The sequence below is a fragment of the Ursus maritimus genome, unplaced genomic scaffold (genome assembly GCF_017311325.1).
Source record: "Ursus maritimus isolate PB19 unplaced genomic scaffold, ASM1731132v1 scaffold_16, whole genome shotgun sequence".
Taxonomy (NCBI): domain Eukaryota; kingdom Metazoa; phylum Chordata; class Mammalia; order Carnivora; family Ursidae; genus Ursus; species Ursus maritimus.
Genome location: NW_024424008.1, coordinates 9781222 through 9796945, shown reverse-complemented (window position 1 = coordinate 9796945; position 15724 = coordinate 9781222). Strand labels below are relative to the sequence as shown.

Genomic DNA, 15724 nt, shown 5'->3' with positions numbered 1-15724 from the left:
CACACACACACACACACACACACACACATACACACAGAGCTTCAGAATTTTTTTTTACAGCTTCAGAAATTTTGAAAATGTGTTGAGGGTAAGACCATTGTATATTTGAGGCAGGCTCTTTCCCTCTAATCTCTTAAGCATCATGGGATCTGTCTTTTAGAAGTCTTTTTATTCTGTTAGAAGTCTTTTGCACAGCCCCCAAATTCAGAAGCTGTCCCGTGGGGAAAACTTATACATTTAGAGTGCCTTAAATTTCCACTATGTTTTGCAGACCCTCTTTGACTGCCAAAAAGCATTGCTACTTTTGCCTTCCCTTATCTGTGTCCCTTGGCCTGGGCCAAGTCCAAGCCACACAATGGTCCCCAAATCAAATATTCCCAGAAAAGATAAGAGCTGGTGATTGGCAGTTCACTTCGGAGAGTCCCTCCCCCTGGAGTTCCAATTCATCTCATCCTCATTGCAGCCATGTTTCTCCAATTTATTAAAAAACGTGATTTGTGTCCTTTATCCAGGTTTTCCTAGTGGCTGCAGTGCAAGTGTTGGACTACCGTGACCTATTACATCCCACACAGGAGTAGAGGTCCAGACATGGAGCTAAAGAAGTATATGCATGAGCCACTACTCAAGGCATACGAGCAAGAAATAAGTTCAATAAGTGTGTGAGCAGCAGCAGGTTGCAGAGAGCCTTGGAGAAAGCAGCCCTTACAAGATGGAAGCAAGATGGTAGATCTTTGAGTGAGTGCAAAACTAGACACACAAGCTTAAGGACTTGATTTGAGAGAACTGACATCCCAAACCAGACAACATGGGACCCAAGATGAAGACCAGAAGAAATCTTTCCAAGCACTTTTCACAATTGTAATTCAAGAACCAACTGGTAAGATCTGGCTTTCCCAGTAAGACAGAACCTCACAGGTAGGAATTTTGCCTGCCTTCTTGACTTCACCACTGTATCACGTGAACACAGCGTAATGACTTCCATTTGGTAGGTGATTAGTTAACCAGGAATTACTATTTTGACCAAAGAAGAAAGGTAGCAGTTTGGGGTTCACATGGTAGAAATCAATGATCAATCTTCCAGAACTGGCTGTAAATAATTGTGCTATATTAACGATAAACACTATAAAATCTCATTCCAGAATCCTTTGTTTCTATGGTTTTCAGATATCCCCAGTGTCCAGATGTTCCAGGTGCATGTCTCCCGGAAATCCAGCTCTGCCTCACTATGGAGGCCACAACTTGTAACGGATCAGTGGACGGGTCACCAGTCTTCTACCTGGTGGGAATCCCCTCCCTCCCAGAGACCTTCTTCCTCCCTGTGTTCTTTATTTTCCTCCTCTTCTATCTTCTCATCCTTATGGGAAATGCCCTGATCCTGGTGGCTGTGGTGGTAGAGCCCAGCCTCCACAAGCCCATGTACTTCTTCCTGATCAACCTCTCTACTCTGGACATTCTCTTCACCACAACCACCGTCCCCAAGATGCTGTCCCTGTTCCTGCTTGAAGACCACTTCCTCAGCTTCCCCGCCTGCTTATTGCAAATGTACCTCTTCCAAAGCTTTACATGTTCAGAAGCCTTCATCCTGGTGGTCATGGCCTATGACCGCTATGTGGCTATCTGCCGCCCCCTGCACTACCCTGTCCACATGACCCCACAGACCAATGCTGCACTGGCAGCCTGTGCCTGGCTTATTGCTCTCCTCCTGCCCGTCCCCGCAGTGGTCAAGACCTCTCAGATGGCGTATAACAACATTGCTCACATCTACCATTGTTTCTGTGATCACCTGGCTCTGGTCCAGGCCTCCTGCTCTGACACCAGGCCCCAGACCCTCATGGGCTTCTGCATCGCCATGGTGGTATCCTTCCTGCCCCTTCTCCTGGTGCTTCTCTCCTATGCCCGCATCCTGGCTTCAGTGCTTCGCATCAGCTCCCGAGAAGGACGCTCGAAAGCCTTCTCCACCTGCAGCTCCCACCTCCTGGTGGTTGGCACATATTACTCGTCTATTGCCATCGCCTATGTGGCCTACAGGGCCGACCTGCCCCTCGACTTCCATGTTATGGGCAATGTAGCATATGCTATTCTCACACCAATCCTCAACCCTCTCATTTACACTCTGAGAAACAAAGATGTCAAGGCAGCCATTACTAAAATCACATATCTCAAGACCCAGTCTTGGATAAGAGCCCTTGAGCTTTAGATGCAGCTAATTCTGCACTCAGGACACCAAATAACAGTGCCCAGGAAACATTAGGAGCTCAGTAAATACTGTTGAATAAATAAATTAATGAATATAGAATGATAAAAGAATTCAACTGAGCAGACAGTTCCAACAGGCAAAGACAGGTAGACAAGATGATCCATCCATGGGTTTCAGTCAGACTTCTCATTAAAATAAAGTCTACACCACTGGCATAAAGTGCTGAGCCCTTGAGGGCCGTTAATGATGCTCTTCTCATTATCAGCAAAGTCTAGGGACAAATCCTACCCTCCCCCATATATGTCCTAAGAGATGCCAGGGAGTTGATCTCTGAGGGATGGTGGATGCAGTTCCCATAGGAGTACCATGCTGAGAAAAAGTACCCCAGGAGATCTGCCTGAAAGGAGAGGGCTGAGGGTTTAATGGGTCATGGCTCAGCTTGCATGGAGACACCACAGGAGACACCAGTGTGGATCAGTTTTAACAGGTGAGTAGGGCTAGGGATAAAGTGCCCAAGACAGGCAGAGAATGCTGGGGTGGGGAGTCAGGGCAGAGAGGCCAAGATCTATACACTAGGACCAGGCATGAGGAAGACAGATTGGGTACACAAGAGGCAGGCACCAGGATCCCGGGTGGCTGTGCAAACACGGGCTGTGGGACCTCGGACCACATATCCTGGCAGATCTGGACAAGGTGCACCTCTGGGTGGGAGTCAAATCATGTTGGCCCAGCCTTTCCCCCAGGAAAGCAAGGCTGACGACAGCAGTCACCAGTGGACACACCAGCAAGCTCTGAGCCCTACATGTTTCAGGCTCTCGTGTAAACGTTGTCTAAGCATTCTCTCCATCAGGATCACAACAACCCAGGAGCTCAGAGATGAGGGAAATGAGCTCCAGGATGGGGAAGCGACTTGCCAAAGGTCACACTGCTGGAAGTAGGAGCTGGGATTGGAATCAGGTTCTTTCTGACTCACAAGTCCACACACTTGACCACTAAGGTCCACGTGACAAGATGAAGGGGAAGAACCTTGATGGTAGCAGGTGCTCACTAGGCGGGATAGTCCTCACCCTCTCCCTTTGGCGTGGACCATTGTGACATCTGATCTGTCAACCACAGAGGGGACCCTCAGAAAAGAGCTCATTGAATTGGAAACGCCCCAGAGATCTTTTCCTCCAAAGCCCTCACTGCCCAGATGAGAAAACCAAGGCTCAGGGACCCAAAGTCACGGCAGGTGCGTGGCAGAGCTGGTCCCGGAGCCAGCACTCTTGGCTGCCAGGTGGGGCTCCGGCCTCTGCAGCAGGCTGGCTCCAGAACAGCCTCTGCTCTCCCCCCTCACCAGCCGTGGCCTTGCACGGACCCTCACATTCTCGCTGGCTCAAGGGCATAAGCACTCCCTGGCAGGCCTGGATAATGAGAGGGGGTGATGGACGTGAAGAACGGTGTCCAGTTGTCCATTCCAGTGACTGGTTCTTCTGTCCAGCTGTGTAACTGGCTGGCGGACCATCCAGACAGGGAGCACCCTTGCCAGTTATGGTGGCAAGTTCTGTGCCCTGGGAAACAGCAGCCTTTGGGCCCGAAGCATGGGCCTGCATCGTTCACATGTACTAGGTCATTCAGAGTAAAACAAGATCCCTAACCTGTAAATTGAGAGTAAGAAAGTCCAGCCAAACTCGGATATTTCCTAGGACGGGCCAGTTGAACGATGCTTTGAAATATCAAATGCGAAATTCTTCCAGAAATTATTTCTGGTGCCCCTGCTTGGCTGGTGAGTCAGCGTCCACGTGGTGGGCCTGTTGGATGGTCCAGAGCTGGTGGTGAGAAGCCATGTGCCCCTGTCCACGCAGGTCGTAGCATCTGTATTTCCATCAACAAAACAGTGGAGCAGAGGAGGGAAGAGAACACAGCTGGACTCAGTGGCCCCTTAGAACGCCCCTGGCCTTGACCGTCTGTGTTTCTGCCTCTGAGATGTGCTATCCTGCCTCGCCCGGGACTCTCAGCCCCAGCTGCCTCTCTGAGGGCAGAGACGCCCATGACGGTGCAGTTTGCACCCCTTCAGGGGTGAGGAAATCCCCATGGCCCAACATCTCAGGATGGGGTCCGATATTAAGGGATAAGCCTCTTAATTTGAGACGGAGAACTTTTACTCCTTCGCTCGGTCCTTGCATCTGACTTCTGGAACATTTCAAAGGAACTTTTGAATTTGCAGATACGACATCTCCTTTCAGCACTCCCCAGATAGAGACTCGGATAAAAATATGAAATATAGATTTGACTGATCTTATCAATGAAAAAAAAAAACAGAAAGGGAAATAGAAAACTTTGGTCCTCATATTTTCTCCGCAAGTTTCTCCCCTGGAAACTTGAACTTCTGGATCCTCCAGGAAACATGGCGTAGAAGAAGAGCCTTGTTTTGAGACACGAAGGCCTGAGCTCTGGTGGGGACTCTGCAACTTGCCTGTGGCACCTGGGAAAGCCCCTGCCCTTTCTTTCTTTTCTTTTCTTTTTTTTTTTTTAAAGATTTATTTATTTATTTGAGAGAGACAGAGAGAGTGGGGAGAGGTAGATAGGGAGAGAATCTTCAAGCAGACTCCTCCCTGCGCGTGGGGCCGACAAGGGGCTCAATCCCGTGACCCTGAGAGCACCACCAAGATTCAGTCAGACGCTTAACCGACTGAGTCGCCCGGGTGCCCCGAGCCTCTACCCTTTCTATGCTCACTCTCTCTCTGGCCTTTGGGGAGAAAGTTGCTGGGCTTGAAAATAAAAACATTTTTTCCAGTTTTTACGTTGTTGGTCTTACACAGAAGAGGTGTTGTGAGAAGAGAGAGAAATTGGAGGTGACTCCAGGAAAATCATGGGGACAATGCTCATGGAGTCACCAGGATTAATGAGACAGGAATACCAATATCAACATGGATTTCTCGGGGTCCTTTCTCCAAGGGACAAATCCAAGATGGAGGGTGATTCAGTATTTCCCTCAGCTTAAAGCCCCCAGATCAGTGAGGTGAAAACCCAGAATCCCCTCTGATTCCTCTGGGAGGGGTTCTTTCCCTTTTGAGCAGCTACTGCGAGCCAGTTTCTATCTATGGTCAATGCCTCCCAGGTCCCACGACTACTTCCGCCCAGGCTTAGGGGCCTGCTGGGCTGGGGGCGTGCAGTGGTTAACCAGGAGCGCCTGGGCTGAGCTGTGCTGGCCCGTAGGAAGCTACGTCCGATGGAGTCCCACAGATCCTGTCTTGAATCCTTTGCTGCTGCCAATTGTGGGAGAATCCAGTGTCAGTTCTGATTCTCATCGGGAATGATTCTTCCCATCAGGAGCATTTAAGTGTCACTCCCTTCACCGTAACCTAACAAAGAGCCCCACACCCAGAGTCAGGATCTGCTGTACTCAGTTTAGATGGAGATAGGAGATAGGAGAAAGGAGCCATTCCCTGATTAATAATTATGATGGGAAGACAGCATGCTGCTATAAACCTTGGAGAAATCAGCCCTCCCTAGCTACTTGGTGACAAAGATGTCACTTTTTTTTTTAAAGATTTTATTTATTTGACAGAGAGAGAGACAGCCAGCGAGAGAGGGAACACCAGAAAGGGGAGTGGGAGAGGAAGAAGCAGGCTTCCAGCAGAGGAGCCCGATGTGGGGCTCGATCCCAGAACGCCGGGATCACGCCCTGAGCCGAAGGCAGATGCTTAATGACTGAACTACCCAGACACCTCAAAGATGTCACTTTTTAAAAACTTAAAGCAAATGCCAAAAAAGGAAGGAGCTTAGGGGCATGGTTTAAGACAGCTGATATCCCCAGAAAGGATTATATGGGACACTGGAAAGAGGAGCAGCAGAATTCTTCCGTAATACTTAACACAGCTGTAATTAAATAATGATGTGGTTCACTGCTTAGTGTCTCTTTCTATCACTAGAATCAGCTCCATAAAGTTAGAGACCGTCTGTCTTGTTCACCTGTCTACTATATACCCAGCATGTAACACATGGTTGCATATTGTAGATACTTTTTCCATACTTGGTTATAAAAGAAAAGAGGGTTACCTTAATTATACAGTGACCATCACATAATTATCATTCCAGAATCACTGATTGTTCTGATTTCCAGATGTGCTTGGTTCCCAGATGTTTCCACTACCTACTTCCTGGGCATCCAGATTAACCCACCATGGAGACCACAGCCTGTAATGGATCAGGGCACTCCTCAACCATCTTCTACCTGGTGGGCATTCCCTCTCTGCCCAAATCCCTCTTTCTTCCTATCTTCTTTGTCTTTCTCCTCCTCTACTTGCTCATCCTGCTGGGAAACACCCTGATCCTGGTGGCTGTGGTGACAGATACCAGACTCCACAAGCCCATGTACTTCTTCCTGATCAATCTTTCAGCTCTGGACATCCTCTTCACCACGACCACTGTCCCCAAGATGCTGTCCCTCCTCTGGCTTGGGGACCGATTCCTCAGCTTCCCCGCCTGCTTCCTGCAGATGTACCTCTTCCACAGCTTCTCCTGCTCAGAAGCCTTCATCCTGGTGGTCATGGCCTATGACCGCTACGTGGCTATCTGCCGCCCCCTGCGCTACCGTGTCCTCATGACCCCGCACACCAATGTCGCCCTAGCAACCTGTGCCTGGCTCTCTGCCTTCCTCCTGCCCATCCCCGCAGTGGTGCAGACTTCCCACTTGGCTTTTGACAACACTGCTCACATCTATCACTGCTTCTGTGACCACTTAGCTGTGGTCCAGGCCTCTTGCTCTGACACCACGCCCCAGACCTTCATGGGCTTCTGCATCGCCATGGTGGTATCCTTCCTGCCCTTTCTCCTGGTGCTTCTCTCCTATGCCCACATCCTGGCCTCGGTGCTTCGTATCAGCTCCCGAGAAGGATGCTCAAGAGCCTTCTGCACCTGCAGCTCCCACCTCCTGGTGGTTGGTACCTACTACTCATCCATTGCCATCGCCTATGTGGCCTACAGGGCCGACCTGCCCCTCGACTTCCACGTCATGGGCAACGTGGTCTATGCTGTCCTCACCCCTGTCCTCAACCCTCTCATCTACACACTGAGGAACAAGGATGTCAAAGCAGCCATCACCAGAATGACATGTCCCCGGGACCCAAAGAATGTTGGGAAACCCTGACTCATAGGTGTAACTTGGTCTCCTCACAAATGTCAATAAAATAGAGGGAGAAGTATCTCCCAGATAGAACAACAAATTTCAAAATACAGTCCTAGGTGTTTCTCCTCCATTGTAATAAAATAATGATTTTCTTTCCTAAATTCATAGATAAAGCATAAAGGATTTTTCTATTCAATTTTTAAGTTGTAAATCCCAAGTCTCACAAGACTGTGAAGATAATTGTGATCACATTTCCGTTAGTTCAAGTAATTTTGAATCCCAGAGACTTCAAGCATTTGACTAGCAAGAAATTCAGTCTTTCCCCTTGTATCTCTTCTTCCCATATTTCTAGATGTCCCCAGGATTGCTGACAGATAGTGTGAATCAGCCTTGCCCTTTTCTGCTGCGGCAGCAATTCAGAAATCCCCTTCAAGGAAAAGTCTGACACTACTACCCTCTCAATCCTTGTTGCCTGAGAACTCACTGCATGACAAATATTTTAACACCAGTCACATAGGAAATTTCCCTCTATCTAGACACTCCTGTCATAAAAGCAGAGCATGTCCTTCCTTTAGCTTCTGCTTAGGCAAGGGGTATTCCTTCCCAAGCCTGTGTGGGCATCGAAGCAGTGCAGTTCTTTTATTTCTCAGCCATTCCACAACAATGGGGAGCTAAGCAGAGAAGTTTCCCCTTTTGGTTAGTATGTTGCGTCCACGACCTCCACTCTTTCTCAAAATACAGTCCCACATATTCCTGTTTCTGGCCTTAGCAGCCAGGCCAATCTCCTTATTCCCTTCCCCCATGCCAGATTGTCTCTTAAAGACGTGTCCAGCTTGTCCAGCTGGAGACATACAGACCATACAGTGAAAGTGTCTGGGGGACCCAGGTGATCGATATCCTCATCCCTGCCTCGTCACAGATATTCTCATTCCAGTTTCCAGGGTTCGAGTTTTTGCCACTTGTGGCACTAATTTTAACCATTTTCCTGTTGCATAAAACCCAATGTAGCTGGGAATTCCACCGGAGATGCAGTTCAGCCAAGGAAGGGTACGGTTTGTTCCCAGACTCTGCGTTCCGCCATCTTGCCGATCCTGCTATGGTCTGAAAGGGTTTCTTGAAGCAGAATGATAGCAAGGCTCTCGGCCTCCTTGTTGACTGTCCCTGAGCAACTGGAATTGGGACTCATGCGCTTCTACCTAAATCGAACACAGTCTGCAGCACTTGCCTTCGTCCTTGAAATCAGTGTCTAGGCCTCTATGGAACCACAATCCTCAAGGTCTGAAAAAGACAACTTAGTAAGTTGCCTTGCCTCTGAGTTCCATGAGCTATTAGAATCCAACCTGGGGATGTGGAAGGGAATTTTTCTTTTTCTCTTTTCTTTTTTCTTTCTTTCTTTCTTTCTTTCTTTCTTTCTTTCTTTCTTTCTTTCTTTTTCTTTCTTTCTTTCTTTCTTTCTTTCTTTCTTTCTTTCTTTCTTTCTTTTTCTTTCTTTCTTTCTTTCTTTCTTTCTTTCTTTCTTTCTTTCTTTCTTTCTTTCTTTCTTTCTTCTTTCTTCTCTCTTTCTTTCTTCCTTGCTCTTTACTCCACTACGAGCCAATTAAGCACCCCACGAGTATCACCACATTCCTACTGAAGTTCTGTCTTGTGCAACTTCTCTTCTGGTACCAGATTCAGTTTCAGTTCAGGCCTGTGGTTTCCTGTGTGCCTGGCAGAGCCTCATGATATCTTTTTGTCTTCAGTTCCCCTTCTAGAAGGAACATTGACTGAATCACAGTAGATTACGGTGCTGCGGAATCCCAGGCTGGTTCTGCTCCACTTACTGTGGCCCTGTGGCCGTTCCTGAACATTTTTCAGGAGCGGACATGAAATAATAGTGACAACAACGATAACAATAATAATGTTTCCCTCTGGCAGCCTCACCTCCACGAGACATAGTCTCTGTGTATCTTCCAATTAAAACAATAGTTTTAATTTTTGTGCATCACAGGACACTATCAAGAAAGGGAAAAGCCAATCCCCAGAACGGGAGAAAATATTTGCGAAGTATATACCTGACAAGGGATTAATAGCCAGACTATATAAAGAACTCCTACAACTTAACAACAAAAAACTAACAACACAATTCAAAGGTAGGCAAAGGAATTCAATAGACATTTCTCTAAGAAGATATACAAATAGCAAATAAGCACATGGAAAGACACTCGACATCACTAATTATTAGGGAAATGCAAATCGAAACCAAAATGAGAAACCACTTCACACAAATTGGGAAACACACACACCCATTGTGACAGGTGATGGGAAGTCCTTTGATTTTAGATAGATTTAAAGGTAGAGTTGAAAGGAGTTACAAATGAATTGGTTGTAAGCATGAGAAAAGTAAAGGAATGGTGAACACACACGCGTGTGCACATGAGCGGAAAATAGCAAGTGTCAGTGGGGATATGGAAAAATTGGAGTGCTTTTGCACTGCTGTTGGCTCCTGAATGCAAAGGCCTAGCCTCGGCTCTGGCCCCTGGTGGGGGCTCAGTGCAAGACAATTCTACCCAGGGGAGGACGATTTCTGTGATGATGGTAATGCACTTCACACAGGCCAACACCGAAGTCCTGTTCCTAGAGGATGAAAACTGTTCTGTGATTATCTTTGCACTTGTACTTTTCCTGTAAGTGGACAGGGTGCGCCTGAGACCTGCTCTCCCCAAGAGGGACCAGCCCAGCACAGGACGGATGGGCCTGCCTCGAACACATACACACATACCTACCTTTCCTCTTCCAAGCTTCCATTTGCCCTAATTGGCCTCCAGAGGGGAAACAGATCTCAACGAAGGGCCCTAATTAATCCCTAGGAATTCAGTTCCCCACCTTCTCCTCTTGCTCCACTCCAACTCCCCAGTTACTTACCAGACAGAAAAGGAACTTTGCAGACTCCCCGAGGAAAGAGAGGCCTTGGGAGGGGATCACATGTGTGGTCTGTGCTGACTATCGTAATGAGGTCCCAGGAGACCATGCCTCATCAAAGCAGACCCTGAACTTGGGAGGTGAATGCTCAGGCCCCTTCCCAGCTCCTGTTCTGGCTGCGTGTCCACACCCACTTTGCCCCATGTCGTGGCATTGGCCTTCTCAGCTGGCTCCCCAGGAGCATCTCTGTTCATACAGCTCTTTCTGTCCCATGGTTCTGGAGGCAGGTCTGTGTCTCTGCCCTGGCAGGTTGTCATTGCTGGAGGTCTTGCCCTCACGAGATCTATTTCCATCACACACTCCTACTCATCCTTCAAGGCCCAAAGCAAATGCTCCTCAGTGAAGTCTTAGCCCAGTGCCAGACAGGCCACTTCACCCTTCATGGGGCATCCATGGTTTGTGGCTCCTGGCAGAGCTCTTAGTGCTGAGGGTCTGGAGCAGAGCTGGTTGTGTGCCTAACTTCTGACCACGACCCCAGATCCATAAATAAGTAGAAGGTGCATCCGAGGCAGAGGAGGCCTCTGTCTTAGTTCTGCACTATTATCGACTTTACTCCAAAGTGGATGATGCATTGTGTTTATAGCTGTAAATTAAAAATGGCTTCTGTAGTCAAAGAAAATTAGGAAACAAGACCTAAAGCTTTCCTTACATGCAGGACTCTTCAGAGCCTTTATGAAGTTCATAGCCACTGGGACTCTCAGAGAAGGTTATGAGGATGCCGTAGTTTCTAGACTTTCTCACTACAGATCTTTTTGACTCTTGAGCGTCTTACGGGCCCAGTATGCTGTTGAATCATTCTGGAAAATTCTGACGTAGATCACAATTCACAGGTACTCAGTTCAGTTGGAGGAAAACCATTTTAAAGCCTCACCTTATACCATATTCCAAAATAAACCCTAGGTGCATTAAAGAATGAATGCAGGGGCGCCTGGGGGGCACAGTCGTTAGGCGTCTGCCTTCGGCTCAGGGCGTGATCCCGGCGTTCTGGGATCGAGCCCCACATCAGGCTCCTCTGCTATGAGCCTGCTTCTTCCTCTCCCACTCCCCCTGCTTGTGTTCCCTCTCTCACTGGCTGTCTCTCTCTCTGTCAAATAAATAAATAAAATCTTAAAAAAGAATGCATGCAAGAATGAAACTATAAGAACGAAAGAAAATGCAGGCGGGGCACTGTGCATTCCCAGAGCCTGGAGCTGAGCCTGGCCCACGGTGCTCTGTGCTGATCTGCGGGATGCACAGGGGTCTGTGGTGTCCCTGACAGACATGCTACGGAGGTAACATGCCATTGGATGTCTTAAATAGGCTGCTTCAGCTGCTAGATTGAGGAGGGTCCATTGTGGCCGTATTCCTCCTACGAAATTACATCTAGGAAACTGATAACCTCACACTTGGAAAAGCTTCCTTATGGTGCCACTTAAAGTGACCGTCACACTGAGCCCACCTGCTTAAAGCAGCCTTTCATCCAAAGCAGTGACTTCAGCCCTGAGACAACGGTCCCCTGAAATATGGAGAGGGACCTGGGGAGACTCTCCCGGCCCTTCCCCTAGTAGAAGCAGGCTTTCTGATCAGAACTCATTCCTTTGAAGGGCCCTGAGGGTCTGAACCCCAGAAACAACAGTATGTGCATCCTAGCTCAGATCTGGTCACCGTCACCCTTGGGCACCCAGGATCCTGGACACCACAGGACCTCCTGCCAACTCTACCTCTCTCCCTCCCTGGCATCTTCCCACCCATCTCCACCACCACCACTGCAATGACTTGGCCTCATCTTCTCTCCCCTCGAGGGTCCCTGTCTCCCTTCTCCAGGTCTGTGAGCTGCAGGGGCAAGTACCAAGTGTCCCTGACACCCAGCCAAGGAGATCGTTATACTGAATGGGTGGCTACCACTGGTAGAGAAAAGTCTTGACCAGAGATGGAAATTATGTTGGGACAGCTAGGGAAGGAAGCTGGGTCCCTTCCAGTGTCCAGGTGCTCACCACCCCCAGAGTGGGAATGTGGTATGCTGGGTGGGCTCCTGGGGTCTTGGATTCTGGTGTCAGGCCTGGTCCTAACATTCTGGGGCAACTGGGCGAATCCTACCGTACCCTGTGCCTCAGTCTGCCAAAGCATTGAGACCTGCAACCCCTGATGTGAGAGAACCAGCGGGTGGCCCGGTGAGGATGAGAACTCGGGTCAGTAGAAGCCTCCCTCCATCCCTGAGTCTCTCCTGCTGAGCTCACCCTGACCGCTAGAGGAGAGGTAGGGTGGCCAGGATGTCCCTTTTGCTCAATCTCCTTTCTCTGTCTCTCCTGCAGGTCTGCTCCAGCCCTGTGTCCCCACCCCAGACAACAGGCACGGGAGGAGCCCCAGCCCTGGTTCTACACTGACTTGCTATGTGGCCACTGCCCCTCTCTGGGCCTCTGTTTCTCCGTCTGTACAATGGGGGATTATAGGAGGTCACTTCTGGGCCCCTGTGGCTCAAACATTTCTGGTCTTCAGCAGCAGGAGGGAGAAGAGGCAGCATCATTCCTGCCCGAGGCTGTGGGGGTTCCGTGGAACAGATTCCCTGTGGGGCTTGGAACTCCAGAAGCTTCTGGAGAGGCTGGAGCAGGGACCGGTTTGGGAAGGCCCCGTGTCAGAGCTGAAGAGAGGGCAGGGGAGAGGTCTGGGAGAACAGGTTGAGCAAAGGCACTGAAGAGGCAAGTGAGGCCAGCCTGAACGTGCCGGTAGGTGGGGCACCGGAGGACAAGACCGGGCCAGGTCATGCAGGACCCTAAATGTCAAGGAAGCTAAGGTAGGGTTTGGCACGGGGTCCAGTACGCACTTTAGGAGGTGCTTGGGGGGGGTCACATGACCGGAGTGTGGAGAAGGGTGGGCAGAGGCTGGGACAGCAGCCAGGAGGCTTCTGCCTTGGTCCAGGAGAAAAAGGTAAGCACTGAGGTGAGGTAGTAGCCATCATAGGTGGGGGAAGGGAGGATTGGGGGACACTTAGAGGGACAGATGATGGGACTTAGTCACTGACTGGCCCTGGATTCCGAGACCTTAATTACCTCATAGATCACATTCAGAAATCTTACAGACAGGGAAAACGAGACCGGAAGCTGGTCAGAGCCCTGCTGAAGGTCATGCAACAGGACAGTGGTAAGACTAGTCCCAGGCCTCCCGGCCTCCGGCCCCAAACCCTTTCCCCACAGTGGCACAAAAACCAGAGATACAGCCTTGAATGCCAAGCCTGGGAATTTGGATCATTCCCATGAGCAAATGGGAGCCAAAGCAGATTCTCCCTACTTGGCAATGTCTCCTGTTTCATTGCCGTCCCCGGCAGGGAGCCTTCCGGTGCTGCTTGCAGCACGACTCAGTTGCTTGGAGGCCACCCAGCCCCTTGAATCTTCACACAAAAGACAGAGGCGTCCTCTTGCCTTTTCTAGAAGGCACAAAGCTCAGGAGGTCAAGAGAGTTACCTAAAGCCACACAGCAAGTTCGTAGCCTGGATCTCCCCCAAATCCCAGGGCAGCTCTCCTATCCCCAGTAATGAAACGCCGAGGGCTGAAATGATGGGCCTGGAGAAGGAAGAGTCTGATCCAAGGTCATCACAAGTAGGTGGCAGAAGCAGGACCTTGAGCCCGGGTGAGACTCCCAGGGCTGGTGCAGCAGCCAGCTAGCTGCCTCCCCTTCTCTGTCCTCCCCTCCACGGCTGCAGTCCTGTGAGGATGTCTGCGTCCCGACGCCCTCCCTCAGCCATCACTGTGCCCCCATCTGTCTTGCCCAGGGCCAGTGCTGGGACATCTCCAGGCTGCCTTCAATTATGAGCCAATAAATATGAGATGCGCTGCGCGACGAGCGGCCACTTGGGCAGCCAGCCCCCCTCGCCCGCACCTCTGCCAGCCTCTGCGCCGGGGAAGATTGGATTTTGTGCCGTTCATTTTTTATCTTTCCTCCATGTCGGATGGGGAGATACAGGATGTGGGCAGTAGAGAATTTTGTCCTTCCCCCACGTATCGAGTGCAGCACTGAGATGGGGTGTGTGATGTTCTCAGGTCGACCCCTGCCATCACAGGGGGAGGTCCCCCACCCAAGCCACCAGCTCTGGGCTCCTGCTCTCTGCTGGGGCAGAGTGACCACTGTGTTGGTGGAAAGAGTCCTGGGCAGGAAGACAAAGCACTGGGGTCCAAGTTTGGACAAGCCTGGGCAGGTGACTGAAGACATTCCGTGAGGCCCTTCTTTATGCCAAGCCCTGTGCAGACAAGCAGGGGCCACAGAGCAGAATCAGACCTGAGCCCTGCCCTCCAGTCAACTCCAAGTACACAGACACCCCTGTGGAGGGGTGCCAGGCGTTGGCTCCGGACGTGAAGGGGGAGGATGTATCAGGCAGGGAGTGAGGGGAGGGGAAGGAGACATTCGGGCAGAGGCCGAGGGAACTGTGAGTGAGCACGTGTGCTCAGAGACCTGGGAGTGTGGCTGGGACACAGTTCAGACAGAATGGGGGGGGGAGAAGAGTTTTAAGCACGTAACTGTCATGATCGGATCTGCATCTTGGAAAAATCTCTCCGCCTACCATCAGAAAAGCAGATTTGGGGGTGGTGATGGAGAACAAAGGCAGGGAGCTCTGTGAGGAGGCTGATGCCATCAGTGGGCCGGTCCAGGAGAGAGAAGATGGGGCCCTGGATTAGAGCAGTAACGTGAATCCAGAAATAATAATCACTACCATTATTATGAGGAATACAACCAGTAAGTGTTATAAGAAGACAGGCACGGGGTAAGCATTTACATCACTGTTTCTAATCCTCAAAAGAAGTCTTCAAAGTAAGTTATTAATCCCATTTTGTGCATTAGGAAATTAAGCCTTGGGTAAATTAAGAGAGTTGTCTGAAGTCACATAGCCAGTAAATAGCAGAGGCAGGATTTCAACCCAGGTCTGTCCGTACTCTTTCAACTGTGTTCTACAGTCTCCAGAGAGTCTGTGAGGGCGTAGGACCCATTTGAATTCTGCGGGGATTTGGACGTGGAAAGCAAAGGACAGAGGACTCACGGAGATGTGTGCGTGCTTCTGGCCAGGGGCGGGGTGGGGGTGGGGGCACAGGAGAAGGGGCAGGTTTGGGAGCAGCAGGTGGGCTTGGCCTTGGCCAGGGGAATCGAGGGCAGTTCAGTATGTGGGTGTGGAGCCCAGACCCAGCCTGGAGACAGAGATTCAGGAATGGCTGACAAAAGGGTAGCCATGTTGTGAGAGTGGATTAGGTTGTTAGAGGAAATGTATACAACAAATGGAAGATCAAGGCTGGGACTTAGAATTCCAGTCCTTAGAGGACGAGCGCAGGACAGATAAGGAATCGGGGTGGTACAATGTGATGTCGGCCCACGAGGGACGGAATTGCTTCCTGAACGTCAAGGAGCAAGTGGGCCCTAGGCTGCCACGTGACCTGGGCTGAGGGTCCGGCAGGGAGCCGGGCAGGAGACGAGCTCCATGGAGCAGATCGTTGGGAACC

At 50.1% G+C, this 15724-nt stretch overlaps 2 protein-coding genes across 2 annotated transcripts; both read left to right on the top strand.

Moving 5' to 3' along the window:
* Positions 1–1086: 1086 nt before the first annotated feature.
* LOC103678121 (olfactory receptor 2AT4) lies at positions 1087–2197 on the top strand. The gene has a single exon (XM_008707429.2). It carries the CDS (start codon positions 1154–1156, stop codon positions 2195–2197), a length of 1044 nt encoding a protein of 347 aa, XP_008705651.2. The 5' UTR covers positions 1087–1153.
* Positions 2198–6162: 3965 nt separating this feature from the next.
* Positions 6163–7402, top strand: LOC103678056 (olfactory receptor 2AT4-like). Its single transcript, XM_008707353.2, has one exon. The coding sequence runs from the start codon at positions 6363–6365 to the stop codon at positions 7326–7328; it is 966 nt and encodes a 321-aa protein (XP_008705575.1). The 5' UTR covers positions 6163–6362; the 3' UTR covers positions 7329–7402.
* Positions 7403–15724: the final 8322 nt, after the last annotated feature.

Bases quoted from the DNA above. Each gene is read 5' to 3' on its own strand.
- LOC103678121 (XM_008707429.2), top strand. From the start codon at position 1,154: ATGGTTTTCAGATATCCCCAGTGTCCAGATGTTCCAGGTGCATGTCTC.
- LOC103678056 (XM_008707353.2), top strand. From the start codon at position 6,363: ATGGAGACCACAGCCTGTAATGGATCAGGGCACTCCTCAACCATCTTC.